We start from the raw sequence: 20,050 nt of genomic DNA, 5'->3' as shown, positions 1-20,050 counted from the left end.
TGGACTCCCTTGAAGGGAACAGCAAGCTTTTGCTGAAAGGGTCTCACTTCTTCTGATCTGCAGAATACATTTCAAAGCCTGAATGAAATTTAATCAAAAGAATTATTAATCTGGAGAGTAAATATGCCTTTCTGACGTTGACATTAAATTAACGTGCTTTTATTATCAAGGGGTGGGATCCAGCTAAACAGTTCCACTAGTCGCAAGCACTTTGGATGCACAGTGGAACTTCTTTTCCCCACCTACCCCCTAAAGCTTAAGGCTTGGGGTGACCCCCAGAACAAATATAGGGGATGCATGGGGGTGGGATTCCATTGTGCAGTCAAAAATGCTAGCAATAGTGAAACTGTTCAGATGGATACCACCCAAGAAACTAATAGTATGCACCTTCTTGAGAATAGTTGTTTTACAAAGCTACTTAGATGTGCATTTGTTTTTCTTTGATGTAAGGGCTACTGGTACTAAAAGCAAAAGATAAGTGCGTATTATATGGTGATCAGAGGAACTATGGTTAGTCTGGGTTTTCTTAGTAATTTGAATTTTAGCTTTTCTTTTACTATCAAGATAAAAGCTAAATTTTCAAATTATTCAAGATGCAAACTTACTGATCACATTGATCAAAGTGCAGTATTGACAAGCTGTCTACCATTGAAGGAAGAAGTAGGCACATGAACCACCAGGACAGGGGGGTTAGGCTATTCTTTGTGCATTTTGACTCCAGCTGGGTATTTTTCTCTTCGCAGCATCTTTTCCTGACCTTCCCCAGGATCGTGTTCATGCTGGGCTTTGTTGTTGTCCTTTCAATTGTACTGGGCTCCTATTTTTGTTTTACTCTGTATCTGATCCTGACCAACCAGACAAGCAATGAGTGGTTCAAGTCAGCAAGATATAAATGTTCATCCTCAGAGGACGACACCAGGCAGAGGGGTTACAAAAATATTTATTCTAGAGGCATCCAGGGCAACATCACAGAAATTCTTAAGCCAATTATGAGCCCTGAAAAAAAGCAAAGGTGAGTTGCCATTGACAGCAGTGGACTGTACAAATCTTAATTTTTTAATCTCAGCACAAAAGTCCTAGGCAAAATTAATCTAGTGCAAGGGTAGTCAATGTGGTGCCCATGGGCATCCAGTGTGCCGGACACTACCTACCTCTTAGGGGGCCTGTGAAAGGTCTTAAGTTCTCGTCACAGTGCTCAGAGAAGGTGTTTGCTCTTTCTGTGCACTTCCTTTTTGCACTGTCTCAGCCTATCCTTCAGGGGCTGGCAGAACTGGATATAGTAGTCCTCCACCCATGCTCTTGGAAGTGGCAACCATCTCCCAATGTGCCCACTGGCCCCAAAAGGTTAGTGACTCCTGACCTTAACTGTTGAGTCAGCCTTGCAAGCAAGCCCCAACATACCAGTGCAACTGGAGTAAACATACCTATTTACTGCTAGTGTCTGCCTGAAATGGAAGCTGAAGCTGCAGTTTGTGGTAGGGACAAGGAAATACCGTATTTTTCGCTCTTTAGGACACACTTTTCCCCCTCCAAAAATGAAGGGGAAATGTGTGTGCGTCCTATGGAGCGAATGCAGGCTCCCTGGCTTCAGCGATAGCAACGCGAAGCCTCCAAAGCCTGTGCTCCGGAGGCTTCACATTGCTTTCGCTGAAGCCAGGAGAGTCTGGCGGTGGGGGAAAGCAGCGCTTCCCCCCACCACCAGCCCCACAGGCTGGGGGGGGCAGCGGGAAGGTGAGTGACACCTTCATGCAGCTCCCAACCTGGTTTGGAGGCTGGCGGTGGGGGAAAGCAGCGCTTCCCCCCACCACCAGCCCCACAGGCTCGGGGGGCAGTGGCAAGGCGCGCGACGGGGAAGGGCTTTTCAACCGTGCCTGTGGAGCTGGCGGTGGGGGAAAGCAGCACTTCCCCCCACTGCCAGCCCCACCCACAGGCTCAGGGGGCAGCGGGAAGGTGCGCAACGCCTTCGCGCTACTCCCAGACCTAGTTTGGAGGCTCGGTTGAAAAGCCCGCAGGAGCAGCGCGCCCTTTAAAGAGCGCGCCACTCTTGGGGGCTTTTCCCCAAGGAGGGAAAAGGGACTGACTGACCTAGTCAGTCCCTTTTCCCTCCTGTGGGCTTTTGCGGGAGATGGGGGAATTCCCCCACCTCCCGCAATAGCAGGGAGGAGGTCTGGGAGAAGTGCACAGGCTGCATGCAGCCTGTCTGCTGCTCCCAGAGCTGGGGTGTGTGTGATATTTCCCCCCCTTGATTTCCCCCTCTGAAAACTAGGTGCGCCCTATGGTCCGGTGCGCCCTATAGAGTGAAAAATACAGTAACCTATAGAATACTGCACTGCAGATGGTTGGATTATAGATGATCCTCATGGTCCCTTCCAATTCTATGATTCTGATTAGGAGCCCTAAGCCCCTGCTTTCTTCTTGAGACTTTAGGCACTACCCTAGTTTCCAATCATGAGAACTAGAAACTTGTTAACTGGAATAATCTAAGGCTACTGACTGCTTTTGCACAACTAACATTCATTTCAAGAGTCTGGCATATACAGAGTCCTGCTGGATTACATTTAATCTGTAGGATAAGAGAAGTGACAGCTACTTTTTACCAGAACAAAAAACAAATAACCAGCTTTCATCTAATAATAGCTCTCTTTTTATTACATCAGAATTTTGTAGAAAATTTTGTATTTTAAAAACATTTACAAACTGTACAATAAGCAATTAAATGTTACATGGTTACAAAATGTACATTGTGGCCTTTATGTAGCAGTTGCAGGATAACCTGTTTTCCTGTATAGTAAAGCATTTTCAAACTTTTCTTTAAAGTTTGCATCCATTATGAATAGCTTACATTCCATGCCTTATATGGACTTACATATGAAAGGCAAGTAGGTGCCCCAGAAAGGAGGCCTCTGGTTGCATGGCATAGTGTAATTTCCCTGCAAATTCCCCCACCATCCATTTTTTCTCCTCCCACTAAGCTAAGATTAAAGTGCTTCGCTCCATCACTGCCTGATTTCAACAAGCAGCAGATGAGCACAAGTGCTATGAGGACACTAGTCATCAAGCCCTTTGGCACCACCAGAGTGCCCCAGCCCCATGTGACATTTTCCACAGTGCTGAAGACCACCCACAGGGCAGCCTCCAGAGATTGAATGTAGATATGGCTCTCTTTCCCCTGGTCTAGACTATAACAGTCTGAACCTCCACTTCCTCCTCCTGGGTGGCAATCACAAACTCCCCCGTGTGCTCCATTATTTCAATGTCTTCGGATGCCACCATTGTCACCGTTGCCTCTTCAGCCTCGCTGCTCCCCTCTGTGGTCAACACTGCTCCTTCACCAATGGCTGAAGCCAGCGTCATGGCAACCTGCTCCGTGAGACTCTCGGGAGTTGCTATGGCAATTGTGTCTGCGTCTGTGCCGTCGGGTGTCAAGGCAGAACTTTCTGACACAGTGACATTCTGGACAATTATCTGATGGCCAGAATTTGCTTGGTTGACGATCTGCTGAACTACTTTCATGATGTGACTGTCCACCTGCATGGAAAGAAGGAAATACACCAATGATTCAAAGCCAGATTTGCACCCACTGTATCAGAGTTGCTGCACGTGTAGTTTGAGTCCAACAGAGGATGACAAGCGTGGCGTACATTTTCATGAACAGCAGCATTCCTCAATGCCCTCCAAGTGTTTCAGAATACAACTCCTAGCCAGCACAGCCACTCTTTTAAAAATGTGTCCAGAGATAAAGAAACAAAAACCATGGAGCCAAAAAGCCCTAAGGGATGGGGTATGTCAACTGCTTGACAATGAACAGATGTTAGTTCCTTTCACCTATTCTATAAAGTGCAAAGAAATATATAAGTACAGTGGTGCCTCACAAGACGAAAAGAATCCGTTCTGTGATTCTCTTCGTCTAGCGGTTTTTTTGTCTTGCGAAGCAAGCCCATTGACGGATTAGCAGATTAGCGCTATTAGCGGCTTATCGGATCAGCTGATAAGCGGCTTAGCGGCTTAGAAAAAGGGGGGGGAAGGGGGAAAAACCCGCAGGAACTCGCAAGGCATTGTCATCTTGCGAAGCAAGCCCATAGGAAAATTGTCTTGCGAAGCACCTCCAAAACGGAAAACCCTTTCGTCTAGCGGGTTTTCCGTCTTGCGAGGCATTCGTCTTGCGGGACACCACTGTAGACACAAATCTGACATGCTGTCCAGCTCCAAACTAGCAAGTTCTTCCCTCCTCCAGCAAAATAACAGAATGGCTCTTGCTTTAAAATAAAAGTCGCTTTAGGACCAAATCACTTGCTTTTCTTTCTCAGTGCCAGGAAGTGGGGAGGTTCTCCTCTCTGAAAGGGGTTGTGGAACTTTGGGAACTTTCTGTTGCACACAGAAAACCTCAGGTTCAATCCCTGGTGGATGGCAAAGACCTTTTTCTGCCCTAGATCCTGGAGGGCAGACCCGGTAGAAAGCAGCTTCCTAGATTCACTCTCCCACCCAAGAAGGTATTAAACAAACAGGCTGCCTAGTCTTGTGTGTGTGTGTGTGTGTGTGTGTGTGTTTTCTCTACAAAGACGTCTCTTGGTAATTTTATCAATGAATTAATCACTTCAAGCTTCAAAGATTTTAGTAGCAAGGATTGTAAGGAGCCTCTTCAGGGAGAGCAACCTACCTCATGCCTTGTCCCTTCTATGATTTCAGCAGCTTCTGTGGTTTCCATCTCTTCGGTAGCTGTCTAAAAGAGAGAGAAGACAGATTTCCCCTAAAGCAGGAACTTTACTTTGCAGTGTAATCATATGCAGGTAATGTCCTCAGGAATGCTCTTTGCTCCAAGCGCAATCCACCACATACTTTCTGCTATGCCTCTCAGGCTCAGCCAGCACAGCCATAGGATGCTGGTGCTCATAAAAATGGTTCAAAAAGTAGAATGAACCGGGCTGGTGAGGCCTGGCCTATTCTATTCAGAAGCACTTGACAGATTACAGTCTGGCTCTCGATGCCCCTGGACAAACCACAACTGAAAACCTCCCACCAACCCTGCAGTGTAGGAAAACTTAGTTTTCTCCAAGAGATTTTCCCTCAGTGCTGCTCAGCTACCTCAATGATGTACTCTTGCGTATCTGCCACCACCGAAGAGAACTCCACGAGGACTGTAGGAGGATCTTCAGAAATGACTGTTGCAGCCAAATTGTCAGCAGACTGACCTTCTTCTGACACTGCTTCTTCTTCAGCTTCTTTCAAGGCAAGCAGACAGCCACCTAGGTGACGGATAAGGTAACTCTTGTCAAATTAAAGTAATTTCTGTATACTGTACATGTTCAATCCTGACATGCTCAAGTCTCTTATCAAAATAACCTCTGTCTTAAAAAAAAAACCTCTGTGCCAAGGAATGCCAAATTCTTGGCCCCACTGTTTGCAAATATAGCTTGTTTCCTTATTCTGGATTATTTGTTCAGGGAGCAACGAACTATTATATAATATCTTAAAATATTAAGCCATTTATATATGCTTTTAAACAAATACTCAGCCACTACAAGAAATCCAGTTCTCCCCACCACCATAGATCAAAAGATCAACCAATATTCTGACCTCTAGAAACTTCACCAGGAAGGTTCTGCACCCGCCTCCCAACCTCTTGGCCTCTAAATCTTATAGCACTCTACAGAGATGGCGGGCGATGGGGTTGCCAAAAAGCTTCTCCTGTTCTAGAAGCTAGCACATGTTGTCCTTGGCTCCAGCTTGCATTTTACATGAAAAAGAGACAGCTCCCTTACCTTTGGTCCTCAGGTGCCTGTTGAGGGTGCCATGCTCTGCAAAACCACGGCCACATTTGTAACATTTGAAGGGCTTCTCCCCTGTGTGGTGGCGGATGTGGCGCACCAGGGAACCCTTTTCCCGAAATCCCTGACTGCAGAACTGGCAGACGTATGGTTTGTCATCAAGGTGCGTCCGAAAATGCACCTGCTGGGCATTCTGCAGGACAGGAGAACATGGAAGCCATGAGTGAACATAGACAAACACAGCAAACTTCCTACACTGGACCTCCTGAGCAGACAGAAGCATTATCCATTGCACACCACTCTTAAAAGTAAAAAAATAAATAATCATCTGCTTCACTTTGAGCACTTCACAAAGCTTCTTGTCTGCCAAGAGCAGTTTTTTAAATAAAGGACAGGTGACTCCAAGGCACTAGAGGCATACTTGCTGCAAATAAAAATAAACCACCCAACTTTTGGCACAAAGCCCAACAGAATCCTTGAGCAGTTCTCAGAAATTTTCATTTGAGCACTTTCGGGACACTCGGAGAACACTAGAGAAGCAGTAGTGCCCTTCGGACAAAATGGAAAGCAATGCTCCTCACAAGTCTCCCAGTCACTTTGAGTGCTAATGCAAAGGTAAAATTGCTCTTCCCACTTTTCCCTACTGGCACATGGCCCTCCAAAACTCACCTAAAAGGGAATGCGGCCCTGGGGCTTAACCAGGTTCCCATCAAAGAACAAGTCCCAAAAGATGTGGGGCTCATACCTTCGTCTTGTATCTCTTGCCACATTTGGGGCAAGGATATGGCCGCTCATCAGAGTGAACCCTCCTGTGTCCCTTCACATGCGCAATTGTTTTGTACAGCTTGCCGCAATCCCCACAACGGAACCGCCGCTCGTTCACGTGCACTTCCTGGTGTTTTTTCAGCAAGTAGCCCTTGGTGAATCCTTTGCCACACTCTTCACATGGGAAAGGTTTGTAGTCTGGGCAAGGGGTGGGAAGTTTCACAAAAAAAGAGGATTGGAGCAGGCAGAATGTCCAGTATTTATGACATTTGAAAATGCAAGGCGGTAGGATATCAAAGAAGAAACTGCTTTCATAGCCGCAGAGGAACTGCCCATAAATTTTCTGCTCGTAGCAAAGACGACAGGTGCCTCAGGCGTGAGGCTGATTTAGCCAGAGATCTCGGGGTTGACCTTTGCTCAAAGACTAACCCACATACAGAAGCTAAACTTAAAGCCAGTATCTGCAATACTCAGCAAAATAATTGAGACATCTACCATTTTTGCTACTGAGTAAATAATTTCTCAGCAATTCTGAGGCATTCAAACTATTTTTAGTTTTATGGTATCTTGCAGCAATGTGCACCAATCTAACAGAGAAAATAAATTATTTGCATGCCTTGGAAAGCCACCCAGCTGCAGCCTGATAAAACGTTGTGGCTGTACAAGGAAGCAATTTGTCCATGGATACCTTGACGAGACACAACAAGATGTCCCCTTACCAAAATGTCTGCTGATGTGCTGGTCAAGGGAGCTGTGTTCCCGGAAGACTTCACTGCAGTAGGGGCACACCTGGCCCTCATCAGTCGCATCTGCATCTGGCTATGAGACAGAGGGGGGCAGCATAAGTACTTGACATTGCAAAAGCTTGAATTGGGATATCCTATTTGAAAGGCAGCATATGCCACTGTTAAAGCAGCACTGAAGGCAGCAAAAGGGGGCCCAGCTCATGAGTTAACCCGTAAACAGCTGCACACCACCAAGACCTGTTGTCATGCATCAGCCAAACCTGACTTCAGGAGAGTGAGTTATCCTAAATACAGGAAAAGCAGCCACCCTGACAAACTTACAGTTTCTGCTTGCTCAATCTTCACGTACTGCTCCCCACACAGCTTCTCGGGCATCTCCACCTCTTCATTCTTTGACTCCTCTGCACCAGTCACCTCACTGGCTTCATCTGATTTGCTCGCCTCCTCCATGGACACCTGTTCTATCACAATCCCAGAATTCCTCATGGCTTCCCTCAGCAAGTTCTCATTGTCATCTCCCTCAGGGGGCAGATCCTCAGGATTTGAAGGCTAAAGAAAACCAGGGACAGATGCAGGGCAGTTAACTGCAAAGTAGAGACCAGTTGTTTTAGCCCCAGAAGTTGCTAAAAGCTCTCTCTTAAGCCAGCATTCTTCAGCCTTTTGAACTCGGGAAACCACTGGCATCTCTTCTCCCAGGCCCCACAACCCATCAGAAAATGCAAATGACTCCCAGAGAATGCCATATGCAAGGTCTAGATTGGGATTTAACTCCTAGATGTTCCTTGCCTCTCTGCAATTTAGTTAGAATAGCCATTTTTGAGGAAGCGACATTAAACCCCTACCACTGGGCCTGCTCGCTACAGAATCTTTTTACCCTTTGCAATTTTACTTACACACACTCAGTAGTTGCCCATCTTACAATTTGAGACCCACTCTTAAACAGAAAAACCAAACTGTTAGCAAACTGATCTCATGGCTTCCCTCAGCCTCTCAGATCTCAGATGCCTGTGCAGAGCGCACCAAAAGTTCTCAAATTTCTAAAGAGGGAGACATTATTTAGAACTGCTTTCTTTCTTGCAGATGAGCTTTGAGTTTTGATGCCTTGTGTTGGGCTTGAAATTCTCCAGCTAAACTTATCACCTCCAAGATTTCAAAGCAATACTTCTTTAGAATTTTCTTTACACCTGGCCCCTTGAGACTGGTCAGGCATGTTGTCTCATCATGCCAAACCCATAGCTGGAAATTAGTGTGGGTCTCTAGTCTAAGCCAAATGCCAACCTTCCCCTCATCATGGGTGGCACTAACCTCTTGGCCCAACAATTTCTCCTCTGTGATTGGGAGCTCCTGCACCTGGACGTGAACTTCATGGAGGACATTCCCTTTTGCATCCGTCACTAAATGAATCACAGGAGGGGACTCCACAGACTGAGCTGCTAGCGAGGGAACAGCCTCTACAGTGGAGTCATTTGACCCTTCAAAAAAGCAGCAAACAGGAGTCTCAGCAAGCAGCCTAGCTCCCAAATACAACTTCCCACTTTGAGGTCTTCTCTTCCCCCAGTATCCAAAGCAATTTCCTCTGTTTGCAATATTTCTGCATTCACATGATGCTTTCAAATTGCTGAAGTACTTCAAACACCATCTTGTTTACAAGCAACTATTTAAAGTAGGCATGTTGCGGATTGCGGAATGCCTGAGGCCTCCTAGAGGCAAGATTTGGATTTCTGTATTCAGGGCCTGGTTGTTTTGCCACCATGCTACTCAACAAGAAAAGGCCTCTCAGAAAACAGAGGCAAAGTCACAGAGGACACCCCACACGCGAGGTCAGAAATGTCCCACCTTACTCAACTGCCTTCTAGATCCTTCGAAGACAGAGGTCCTATGGCTGGGTCGGGATGGCATGGGGATGAGAGACCAACTCCCTTCTCTTGCGGGGGCCCAATTAGTGCCATTGCCTTCCATCAAGAGTTTGGGTGTAATCCTTGACGCCTCCCTTTCCATGGATGCGCAAGTTACAGCAACAGCCAAGGCAACATTTTTCCACCTTTGCCGCATCAAGCAGTTGGTCCCTTACCTTTCCCGCCCCGACCTGGCCACAGTGATCCATGTGATGGTCATCTCCAGGCTTGACTACTGTAATTCGCTCTACGCAGGGCTGCCCTTGAAGCTGTCCCAGAAACTCCAGCGGGTGCAGAATGCTTCAGCGAGGCTCCTCACGGGGTCTCTGCCATGGGAGCATATTCACCCAGTGCTTTTCAAACTGCACTGGCTCCCGGTAGAGTACAGGGTCAGATTTAAGGTGCTGCTTTTGACCTTTAAAGCCCTTCACGGCCTAGGACCCTCGTACCTACGGGACCGCCTCTCCCGGTATGCCCCACGGAGAGCCTCAAGGTCCATAAATAGCAACACCCTAGTGGTCCTGGGCCCTAAGGAAGTTAATTAGCTTCAACCAGAGCCAGGGCTTTTTCAACTCTGGCTCCGGCCTGGTGGAACGCTCTGCCTCATGAGACCAGGGCCCTGCAGGATCTGATTTCTTTCCGCAGGGCCTGTAAGACAGAATTGTTCCACCTGGCCTTTGGCTTGGAGCCAATTTGATTCCCTCCCTCTCTTTCTTTTTTCCTTTCCTTCTCCTCCTGCGATGAGGCTACATTTTAATGTTTCAATATTTTAATGTTGTATTTTAATTTTGTTTTTAAGTTGTAATCATTCAATTTGTTTTTATTATTGCTTGTAAGCCGCTCTGAGCCCGGCCTTGGCTGGGGCGGGTGGGGTATAAATAAAAATTATTATTAATTATTATTATTATTATTATTATTATTATTAGATCTGTCATAAACACGAGCTGTATCTTGCTTTGGACCAACAGAGAATACTTTCAATGAAAGACAGCAAAACTGTACAAACAGCAGGGCAAGCTGCTGGTCTTTTCACTGACCTGCTGCTAAATCCTCTTTGCTCACAACTATTTCCTTGTTCATATTGAAGCGGGTTTTCTCAGTACAAGGAGTCAAGGATTTCAGGTGCCGGGTCAAGGCTCCTGACTCTCGGAAGCTTTTCCCACATTTCTTGCACTTGTAAGGACGCTCATCTTAACAGGTTGAGAAGTAAAAGACAAGAATTATGACATGGAAGAAAATGGCCCATGGACTCCAGCTATGAAATTTTCCCTCTTCTGCTTCTCTCAGAAAAGAAAGCAGATGGGGATGACAAGACTGGATCCCGATGGGATGTTCCTTTCATAGCATCCACAGTAGCATCCTTTTGGCTGTGCTAGCAAACTGGAGCCTTAGTGCATGGCTCTCATGCCTTCCACTGTCGCCAGCAGAGGGGGTTTGTCCATTCTGACTCAATCATTATACACCAACAAGCACTGAGGGGTTTTCTACACACATAGCACCATCATGGATTTTATAACAAACCAATCTGTCCTCTCACCTGTATGACGACGATGGTGTCTGATCAGCGAGCCCTTGGTCCTGAAAGATGTCCCACATATCTTACACTCATAATCCTTCCTGCTGCTGTGAGTTATCATGTGAGCTTTGAGGATGCTGGCCTGGAGCAAGGAGAAAGGAACTATTGGTGATGCTGCCAGGCACACAGATCACCTGTTTTAACCAATGGAGAATTTCAAGCTGTAGCTACACAAGCACACACATATATTCACACACAAAAACAAACACACAGTCGTACCTCGGAAGTCGAACGGAATCCATTCTGGAAGTCCGTTCGACTTCCAAAACATTCAGGAACCAAGGCACAGCTTCCAATGGGCTGCAGGAAGCTCCTGCAGCCCATTGGAAGCCGCAACAGACATTCATGTTCCAAAGAACGTTCACAAACCACAACAATCACTTCCGAGTTTGCACCATTTGGGAGCCAAAACATTCAACTCACAAGGCGTTTGACTTCCGAGGTACGACTGTATAGGCAAAAATGATGCAGTGTACATAAAAGTTAAAATCTGGTTTCAATTCTAAAGGTTTGGCAACATTTTACTTGTATTCAGATTTGAGTTTTTTACTTGTCTATTGCAAGCCACCCAAATGCTATGAATAAATAAATCTATCAATCAATCAATCAATCAATCAATCAATGCAAATCTCTTCTTATTTGTCAAGCACTATCTTATACGATCTGGTACAAACTTCAAACATACCGTTTTGAATGTCTTGTGGCATAGTTCACAGACGTATCGGCCTTCTTTATTAACCAGCAGCTTAACTTTGATGAGCTCCATGGAGGCCCCTTCTTCTGGGCCTTCAGGACTGTCCTGCCCCTCTCCAGTGTCACCATCAATGTGGCCATTTGGGCTTTCAAATACATGGTCTCCGGCTACAATGACTTCTTTGATGTGCCCACTACCTGCAACCAGAACACCACACAGTAAACCAGATACAATGGTACCTCAGGTTACATATGCTTCGGGCTGCATACGCTTCAGGTTACAGACTCCGCTAACCCAGAAATAGTACCTCGGGTTAAGAACTTTGCTTCAGAATGAGAACAGAAATTGTGCTCCGGCGGTGCGGCAGCAGCAGGAGGCCCCATTAGCTAAAGTGGTGCTTCAGGTTAAGAACAGTTTCAGGTTAAGAACGGACCTCCGGAATGAATTAAGTACTTAACCCGAGGTACCACTGTACTATCAAACCATACAAACTATCAAAGTCTGCATAAAGGTCTTATGACAATGACCATTTTGATCCTTGTCATAATACTGTCTTGCATAATTTTTTCACTGCAAGCGCATTTGATAGTTTTACTAAGTTATTCCTCACAACCCCAAATTCTCTTTCCTGGACAGCCAGTTCACTGCACCCAGAACTTGGGGTTCTCTTTGCTATTCTCCTAACTTATGTGCCTCAGTTTGCACTCAGCTTACATTGAACCTCATTTGCCGTTCTGCTGCCTGTTCACCTGGTTTGGAGCGCCTATCACATTTCTCATTGTTTGCTTAGATTTTCACCATCCTGCATAATTTGGTTTCATCTGGAAACTTTGCTACTTCATCAAACCCCAGGTTAATTATTAGAGTTAAACAGCTTGGGTCCCTGAGCAACAACACTGCATTTTCCTGTGTTGTGAGAACTGTTTACTCCTACAATCTTTTTGCTGTTCTTTCATCAGCTACCTATCCCCATGACAAGCTATGCATGAAAAGGTTACTTAGGAAGTTTTATTAGGGGGGTTTGTCAAAGGATTATGGAATTCAAGCTTATACTGTTTGATTCATCTTTATGTACTTTCTACAAGTTTATTGACACACTCAAAATACCTCAGAAAGTTTGGTGAACCTACCTAGTATTGCAGATGTGTTGCTGATTTCTTCTGTTATTGGAGAAGCTTCAACAACTATATGAGCTACAGTTATAGGCTCTTCAACAGATGAAATGACCTGTGCAGCAAACTGAGTTTTAGTAAAAGAATGCATATTGCACTAGTTATAGCCAAACAGTGAGAGATGCAAAATTAAAAATATTTCTCTGCTCACACTTTATTCATTCTTCCCCAAAGTAATGGAGGTTTGTTGTCTGCACCAATCAAGTGCTGCTTGCAAAGGAACACCTGGGAACTCCTTTTGAGGTTCAGTGGTTCCTTTGGAATCATGTTCTTAGATGCCTTAAAACCTGACATGAGGTGTGGAGGTGTGCTTTGGACGAAATGGTCTCACAAGTCAAACTAGGACCCATGCCAGGCCCAATTAGGCACACTGGCCAGAGGTTTCCTACTACTGATTTCAACAGTAGTCAGTTGACTTACCCTGCCACTCTTGCAGTAGGACTTAAAAAAGACATCTCTGTGAATTTTCCAGGCATCACACCTAAGCCTCCCTCAAACCCATCCAGGAATTACCCAAAACTACTAGAGCAATATTGTCATGCTTTCCCCCACCCACTGCCCTCAATGAGAAAACTTGTCCTAGCAAGCAGTCTCAGGGCTAGAAAATAATCCAGCCATCGCCTTCCCCACATCCTGCTTGAGGAAACTTGCCGGGGTTGTTACTGCTGTAGTATCTTGTTGCCTCTGGCAAAGCTTTTGTAATTTGTGCTGTACAAATTCTTCCAAAGAAGTGAACTCAGACTGGCACCGACCACACTTGTGCCTGTCATCTTCATCTAAAATTCAAAGGATAAGAAAACTGTCACCATCTTCAGATGGAATAACAAGACTATTTAAAGACAAAGCGTTCAGACCAGCTGGTTTCTAGCTTATATTGGTCATTATATGATAGGAAGGGAGTTGTACAAATTGTTACCTAAGCATTGATAGGATAGCTTGAGAACACACCTTGACATAAAAGCATCCAGTAAATGTGAAAAAACAAGCTGAGAAGAATTTAACATTGATTAAGATTTGAACATGATTTTGCAATGCTTAATAAGGGTCAAGTGCAAAAAGGGGCAGAGCTCCTGCACCCTAAAAAGCTGTGTAAAAGAGAATTTCAATACAGCAGCTTGCACAAGTTACACTGCTGAAATCCCCATTCCCAGCACTTCCACTGTCCTCTCTTAAATGTGACCATGAAATACATGCTTTCTCAGAGAAAAGATGTAGGCAGGAGCTATTTTACAACTGAGCAACTCTGGCTAAGAAATAAGTCTGTCATGTTTCATTCCTGACTCTGGCACATTAGCAGAAGCAGTGTTTCTGATCATTCTCATCCAGGCTGAGGTTTAAAAGAACAGGTGTTGGGTTAGATTAAAAAGAAGTGAAACTTCAGGGATATAGACTCTGAAAGCTCAATGCGGCTTTCGCAGACCTGTTACAGATAGGTAGCCGTGTTGGTCTGCCATAGTCAAAATAAAAAAAATTCCTTCCAGTAGCACCTTAAAGACCAACTTAAGTTAGTTCTTGGTATGAGCTTTCGTGTACATGCACACTTCTTCAGAAGAAGTGTGAATCTGAAGAAGTGTGCATGCACACGAAAGCTCATACCAAGAACTAGCTTAGTTGGTCTTTAAGGTGCTACTGGAAGGAATTTTTTTATTTTCGCAGACCTGCCACCCTCCAGATGTCTTGGACTACAACTCCCATCAACCCCAAGCATGGCCACGTTGACTGAGGCTCATGAGAGTAGTAGTTCTGAGAGTTGTAGAGGCTGGAATCAAGGAACCCGACAGGAGGCTGCGTGGCACCCTTTCCCCGAGGCTCAACCAACTTTATGCCTGCAAGTGAGTCCCACGCTTGCCATTCCTCGCTCCAAAGCAGGAGGAGCGCAGGCGCGACACCGTAATTCTCAGAAGAGAAAGGCCTCCACTCTCCCATCGTATTGGACCTTCGCCTTTATTGGGTGGCTTAGCGAGCTGCTGCATCGACAAGCCCAAGAGCGGGCTGCGCAAAGAGCTGAGGGAACCACGGACACCCCTTCCTCCTCGGGAGGAACATTACTTTACAGAGTAAGAGACTCCTCCCCTCCCCCCCATCCCTGCCTGCCTGCCAAGCCGGTACCTTCTTCACCGAAAGGCGCCGGGAGACTGAGGAAGGCGGCGGGCCCCTGGTTCGCGCCGGAGACCGCCTCAGCCGCACACTCCTGTCCCCGTGGCCCAACTGCCGTAAGCCCCGCCGGCCCAGCGCTCGTTGCCATCGCGGCCTCCATGTCGTAAGGCGCCGCAACCATCAAGATGGCGGCTTTACGGCCGTGTCGTCATAACAACGAGCCCGGCGCCGCCACGGGGCGGGACCGCAAAGCCCGAACTTTTGCCAATTGAGGCGAAGCTCGGGGTTTCCTCTCCTCAGCTCACCTGAAGTGGGCAGAGCCACCACGGCGCCGCAGCCAATGAGGAGCAAGGGCGGAAAGGCTCTATTTCGGCTAGGCCAATAGAAACCTGGCAAATGCGGACGAAGCCTGAGCAAATGAAGCGAGGAGACGGCGTCTCACCCAATAGCAAAGTGGCTTCGCTTCATCTCGGCCAATAAGCAGCTACGGCGGGCGGGGCTCAGGCAGGGGTCTAAAGGCTGCGGTCACCTCACTCTCTCCCTCAAGGCGCAAGATGAGGCGGAGCCTGAAAAGCCGGCCCCGCCCAATCAGCGCCAGCTCGCGCCGCCTCCCAGCCAATCGACGTCGAGGAGAAGTCGTGAGAAGAAAGCAGCGCCGGTTTCTCTCAGTCCGTCCATCTGAGCAGGTCCGCGATGGCGAAGCGGTGCGAACGGCTGGGAACGTCGGCCGCGGCGCGGTCGGCGCTACGGGACGCGGAGGCGGTGCTGTTCGACTGCGACGGGGTGCTGTGGCGGGGCGAGGCGGCGATTCCCGGGGCGGCGGAGGCGCTGGGCCGCCTGGCGGGCGCCGGGAAGCAGCTGTGCTACGTGACCAATAACTCTTCGCGCACGCGCCAGGCCTACGTGGAGAAGTTACAGCGCCTGGGCTTCCCGCCGGCCGAGACGCGGCAGGTCTTCGGCTCCGCCTACTGCGCCGCGCGCTACTTGAGCCACGCCCTTCCTGCGGGAGGCGCCGCCTACGTCCTGGGCGGGGCCGCCCTCAGCGCCGAGCTGGAGGCGGTGGGCGTGGCGCACCTGGGCACGGGTCCCGCCCCCGAGCCGGGGTCCGCCAACTTTGGCTCCCGCGCCCCGCTCGATCCTTCTGTGCGGGCGGTGCTGGTGGGCTACGACGAGCACTTCAGCTACGGCAAGCTCTGCCTGGCCCTGCGCTACCTGATGCTCGACGGGTGTCTCCTGGTGGGCACCAACCGGGACAACCGTCTGCCGCTCGAGGGAGGGAGCGCCGTACCCGGTGCGTACACGCGTGTTATTGTGTATGTGTGCGCGCTCCCGCGCGCTTAAGTGCGTCAGACCGCATTTGAGCTCCAGCTGAGCGCGACCGTCCGGAAGGGCACAGGTGGTTGAGCGAGCATAGGACGTGACGGAGGACACGTTCACACGCTCACATTTAAAGCGCTACAATATCACTTGAACAGCCATAGTTTTCCCTAAAGAAAGCTGGGAGTTGTGGTTTAAAGGTACCGAGAGTTGTCAGTAGACCTCTAGTTGCCTCAGTTCACAGTGTAGTGTGACAATCAGTCCCTCTTCCCAGGGAGCTCTGGGAATTGTAGCTATGTGAAGCGAATGGTGGTCTAGCAATGCTCAGCATCCTTAACAATCTATGGCTACCATAAGTCTTTGGGCAAAGCCACAACTAGTTTAAAGTGGTGTACTGCTTTAAATGTATGGTGTGAATGTGGCCTGTGTCTGGCTACATCTGCATGCAGTCTCCCTTGCCTTTCCCCTGCAGGAATGCTGCTTCTTAATGTTTTAATGTTTTGTTATCCTTCTAGCTTACTGTGTATTGGAAGCAATTTTTGAAATCCAGCCCAGTTTTTATCATCACTACCCTGTTGAGATAGATTATGCAGTCCAAAATCACTCAGTGAGCTTCATAGAGAGCTTCATCTCAGGTCAAGACTAACCCTTATCCCAAGCTTCCTTTAGCCCATTTGTTCAACTCCTGTCAGCCCTCATTAGTATGGCTAAGTGTGAAGAATGATGGGAGCTGTAATAGGAACAGAGAATGCTCCCTTATACTTAAATCATTAGCCTCTCTAGTTCAGGACCTGCTACATTGACTGGTAACTGCTTTCCATGATCAGTACTTTTACGGTATGTGGGCTGCACACTGCAACAACCTTTATTGGTAGTGGGTGAACACACATGAAAGAGAGGGAGGAGGCCTAAAATGAAGACAAAGTTCTGATTGGGTGCAGACAGGTGGAGGCCTTTCTGATGAGGAGGACCTTGCTAGGACCACCACACTAGCTGCTTCCTGATATGTGGGCAGATGTTTTCATTAAAAAAAGTTTAATGTCTTTTATCTGGGTGAATAGTTGCTTCAGGTGGAAAAATGCCCTCTGCTCTAGAACCTCAGCCCCTTAAAGGTAGCCTCACAGTTGTTTTGCTCTCAATTTGGTCTCTTCCCAACTCTTTTCAGCATTTGTCACACACCATGGTATGACAATCCTATGTCAGTCTTTACCTGTGGGGGTTGTCCAGTGGGATGTACTGACTAGTGGCTGTTGTGGAGTACCAGCAGCTACTTTAAAATGGTGCAGAGATTAGGATAGATGTGTGGGATGGGGGTGGGTGGGATCATTTGTGAGGCTTGGCAGATTTGACCTGAAAGATTGCCTTTAACATTTCTGAGGAACAGGAGTTTACATTGTTCAGCCAATGTGGGAGTGATACTGTTTTCTGTATGATTCCCTGCTTGGGTATTGCTCCGCGCATGGTTTGTGTTTGCCTTCTTTAGTAGTACAACATAGCTGAGTTCTCACAGCTGGCTTCCCCCACTGACAGGCTTTATAGACTACTGAGATGAGTTTGGGGTTTGCACTTGTTCCTCAGTGCTGTATCTGGCTCACAATTGCTTTGCTTCTCTTTTTAGGAACTGGCTGCCTTGTCAAAGCAGTGGAGACGGCAGCAGAGCGTGAAGCATTCATCATCGGCAAGCCCAGCCGCTACATCTTTGAGTGTGTGGGCAAGGAGTTCAACATCAATCCTGCTCGCACCATCATGGTCGGTGACCGCTTGGACACAGACATCCTCATGGGCAACAACTGCGGCTTGACCACTCTTCTGACCCTCACAGGGGTCTCCACCCTAGAAGAAGTAAAAGGTCACTTAGAGAGTGACTGTCCTGAGCGGAGAAAGCTAGTCCCCGATTACTATGTTGATAGCATAGCCGACCTTCTCCCCATCCTCCAGGATTAAAAAAGGGAAGTTTTCCAGCTTTTAACATGTATCTTCTCCCCACCCCTTGCACCCTCAGTGGCTTGAGGCTGGTAGTATCACCTCAGTTACTGCAATGCACATGATTGCTGCTTGCAACTTCAGAGACTTTTAGTGTGTAACTTAGAATTCAAGGTCTCTGTTTACAAATTCCTTTAAAATGCACTTTGGAACAAAGAGGGAAGTGTGTTGTGTTGGTTAGCTTTCAGATGTTGTGAAGCATTAAGTATGTCTTAAACAACCGCAGTGTTAATGGCATCAGGGTAGAGTCTTGCTCAGCTGGGTTAAAGGGATTGGGCAGGCTTCTCTTAAAACTTTTCACTGTGGTTCTTTGTGGAAACTATATCCTCATCTGTGGGAAATTCAGGGAAATGAGCAGTAGGAGGGCAATTGCTCTTTTCTGACCTGTAGAACTTGACTTTAAGCTTGGCTTTGATGCTTACTCAGGTCCCGGTTTTAGGCAGCCTGCTTCAGATGTGATTTCAGGAAATAGGAAATCACTTGTGTGTTCAATAATTTTGTTCTTGCGCCTTTCCACACAGCCATTTGCACTTGCTTCAATATGCAAAACACGAAAGATGCTGTCATGTTTCATGTGTTCCTCTAAGATAGTAGGGGTGTGTGTGTATAAATATAAATATATATATAGTGATGTGAAGAACAGATATCTATTTTAAAAGTGAATTATAATATATCAAAAATAGAATTTATTGTTCAGGAGAAATATCAATAGATTTCTAAAATATCTTGCTTGTGTTCTTCAGTACATACCACAGCAATACCTGTGCAGTCTGCAAGATGAAGTACCATTTTAAGTAAGGATCATTTGAGGATTCCCAAATTGTGCTAATGGTTGAATTACACATGCAAAGTTACAAAAATGCCACAGTCACATGAAGGTCTTGCTACAAGTTGTAGTAGTTAATGATCCCAAGCATAAATTGTACCATCTGTGGGATCCTCTGGCATAAATACGTGCCATTTTGCGTTCAAGCCATTTTGAAGTCAGTGCTGATGAAGCAACTACAGTAACTTGTCCTGTGCTTCCTATTAAGATCTTAATAGTGGGTTGTTCAGAGGACATTGGAAGTCCTTTGCAGATCCGCCTTGGCACCAATTGTCTGCTGAAAATGGGAGTTCAAGCCATTTTGTTTTGCTGTTTTGTAGGAAACATGATTAAATGCACTCTTGAAGTGTCTGGGTAGTTTTGTCCTTTTGACACTAAATGCCAAATTGTGTAATAACAGCTGAAGAGATCTGATATAGAGATGTAAGGATGAAAGCAGCACTCACTTTGGGTAAACAACAGATGCTTGTTTGCTTTCATTTTCCAAATTGTGTGCACATCCATTGTGTGCAGATTATGCTTCCTGTATCACAGACACTTGAAACTTGCATGAACTTGCCACTTTTTGATGCAGCAATAATTGTGTTGTCCACCGTGAAATATATTTTGTATTATAAATATTATAGGGTTAGCATTGACACTTACTTAGAAGTGCTAAAGATACACAATAACACCCCCCCCCCAGCAAGGTACCCTTTATAATCTGTTTCTCAATAGAATTTTTTTTCCTTCTTAGGCTTGCTGAACTGATTTGTAAGCCTAAAGGTTTTCTCCATCTTCGATGATAATGCAAACGGTTTCTTTCTTTCTGTTTGGACTGACTTGAAAATAACATGATGTCCTTTTGCTAGGACTTGTGCTTATGCAAATCTGGGGAGATTGAGGAATTGTTCCATATATGATAAATGTTGTTTAGAAGCCTGTCAACAACTGCTCATACTTACTAGCCATGCAATAGAGCCTTTCACCTCTTTTCACTGTTTCTTCCCTTGTTGTGAAACTGTGCTGGTGAAAGACCAAGCAGTCTGTGTAAAAGCATCTGGGGAAATTCAGTCCTGTTCTTGAGTCATATTAAACAAGAAGTCTCTCTTTTTTCTTTGTGTTGTTGCCTTTTAATTTTGCATGCTATGAACCTCATTCATGTTCATCAAAAATAATATGCAAAATAAGCCTTTTACCCTGTTTTTTAAAATTGGAATTGTTTCCATAAGGTT

General features: G+C 46.5%; 3 protein-coding genes across 13 annotated transcripts in view; 2 read left to right on the top strand and 1 right to left on the bottom strand.

Moving 5' to 3' along the window:
• ZDHHC4 (zDHHC palmitoyltransferase 4) overlaps positions 1 to 5,068 on the top strand; it is a 34,239-nt gene extending 29,171 nt beyond the window's left edge. For 7 of the 11 annotated variants that reach the window (XM_083473996.1, XM_083473999.1, XM_083473997.1 and 4 more), the window contains one exon: positions 744 to 1,061. In XM_083473996.1, the coding sequence (XP_083330122.1) occupies positions 744 to 1,016 (273 nt within the window). In that variant the 3' untranslated portion in view covers positions 1,017 to 1,061. Of the gene's footprint in view, positions 1 to 743; positions 1,495 to 2,298; positions 2,817 to 4,686 lie in introns of those variants that run through there. The other 4 variants (XR_014518887.1, XR_014518888.1, XR_014518889.1 and 1 more) reach the window with 4 other exon arrangements.
• Positions 2,622 to 15,154, bottom strand: E4F1 (E4F transcription factor 1). The gene is made up of 14 exons (XM_083473970.1): positions 14,723 to 15,154; positions 13,265 to 13,389; positions 12,572 to 12,668; positions 11,433 to 11,638; positions 10,709 to 10,829; positions 10,209 to 10,361; positions 8,582 to 8,748; positions 7,598 to 7,825; positions 7,250 to 7,349; positions 6,511 to 6,728; positions 5,760 to 5,958; positions 5,083 to 5,243; positions 4,658 to 4,720; positions 2,622 to 3,528 (listed from the first exon to the last, which is right to left on the bottom strand). The coding sequence occupies exons 1-14, from the start codon at positions 14,889 to 14,891 to the stop codon at positions 3,175 to 3,177; spliced, it is 2,361 nt and encodes a 786-aa protein (XP_083330096.1). The 5' UTR covers positions 14,892 to 15,154; the 3' UTR covers positions 2,622 to 3,174.
• A 185-nt stretch (positions 15,155 to 15,339) lies between these two features.
• On the top strand, positions 15,340 to 19,928 carry PGP (phosphoglycolate phosphatase). The gene is made up of 2 exons (XM_083474027.1): positions 15,340 to 16,001; positions 17,646 to 19,928. Exons 1-2 carry the CDS (start codon positions 15,404 to 15,406, stop codon positions 17,969 to 17,971), a joined length of 924 nt encoding a protein of 307 aa, XP_083330153.1. The 5' UTR covers positions 15,340 to 15,403; the 3' UTR covers positions 17,972 to 19,928.
• The last annotated feature ends 122 nt before the right edge of the window (positions 19,929 to 20,050 follow it).

This window comes from Podarcis liolepis, assembly GCF_965112155.1.
Source record: "Podarcis liolepis genome assembly, chromosome: 14".
NCBI classification, from domain to species: Eukaryota; Metazoa; Chordata; class Lepidosauria; order Squamata; family Lacertidae; genus Podarcis; species Podarcis liolepis.
Note: the sequence above shows the minus strand (reverse complement) of the source record. Positions and strands in the feature narration are given on the sequence as shown.

Excerpts from the sequence above, each read along its gene's own strand:
- E4F1 (XM_083473970.1), bottom strand. The coding sequence starts at position 14,891 with ATGGTTGCGGCGCCTTACGACATGGAGGCCGCGATGGCAACGAGCGCT. Across the intron at positions 12,669-13,264 it reads CTACAGCAGTAACAACCCCG|GTCATTTCATCTGTTGAAGA; the intron begins GCAAGTTTCCTC and ends TTTGCTGCACAG. Across the intron at positions 7,350-7,597 it reads AGATTGAGCAAGCAGAAACT|CCAGATGCAGATGCGACTGA; the intron begins GTAAGTTTGTCA and ends TCTGTCTCATAG.
- PGP (XM_083474027.1), top strand. The coding sequence starts at position 15,404 with ATGGCGAAGCGGTGCGAACGGCTGGGAACGTCGGCCGCGGCGCGGTCG. Across the intron at positions 16,002-17,645 it reads GGGAGGGAGCGCCGTACCCG|GAACTGGCTGCCTTGTCAAA; the intron begins GTGCGTACACGC and ends TTCTCTTTTTAG.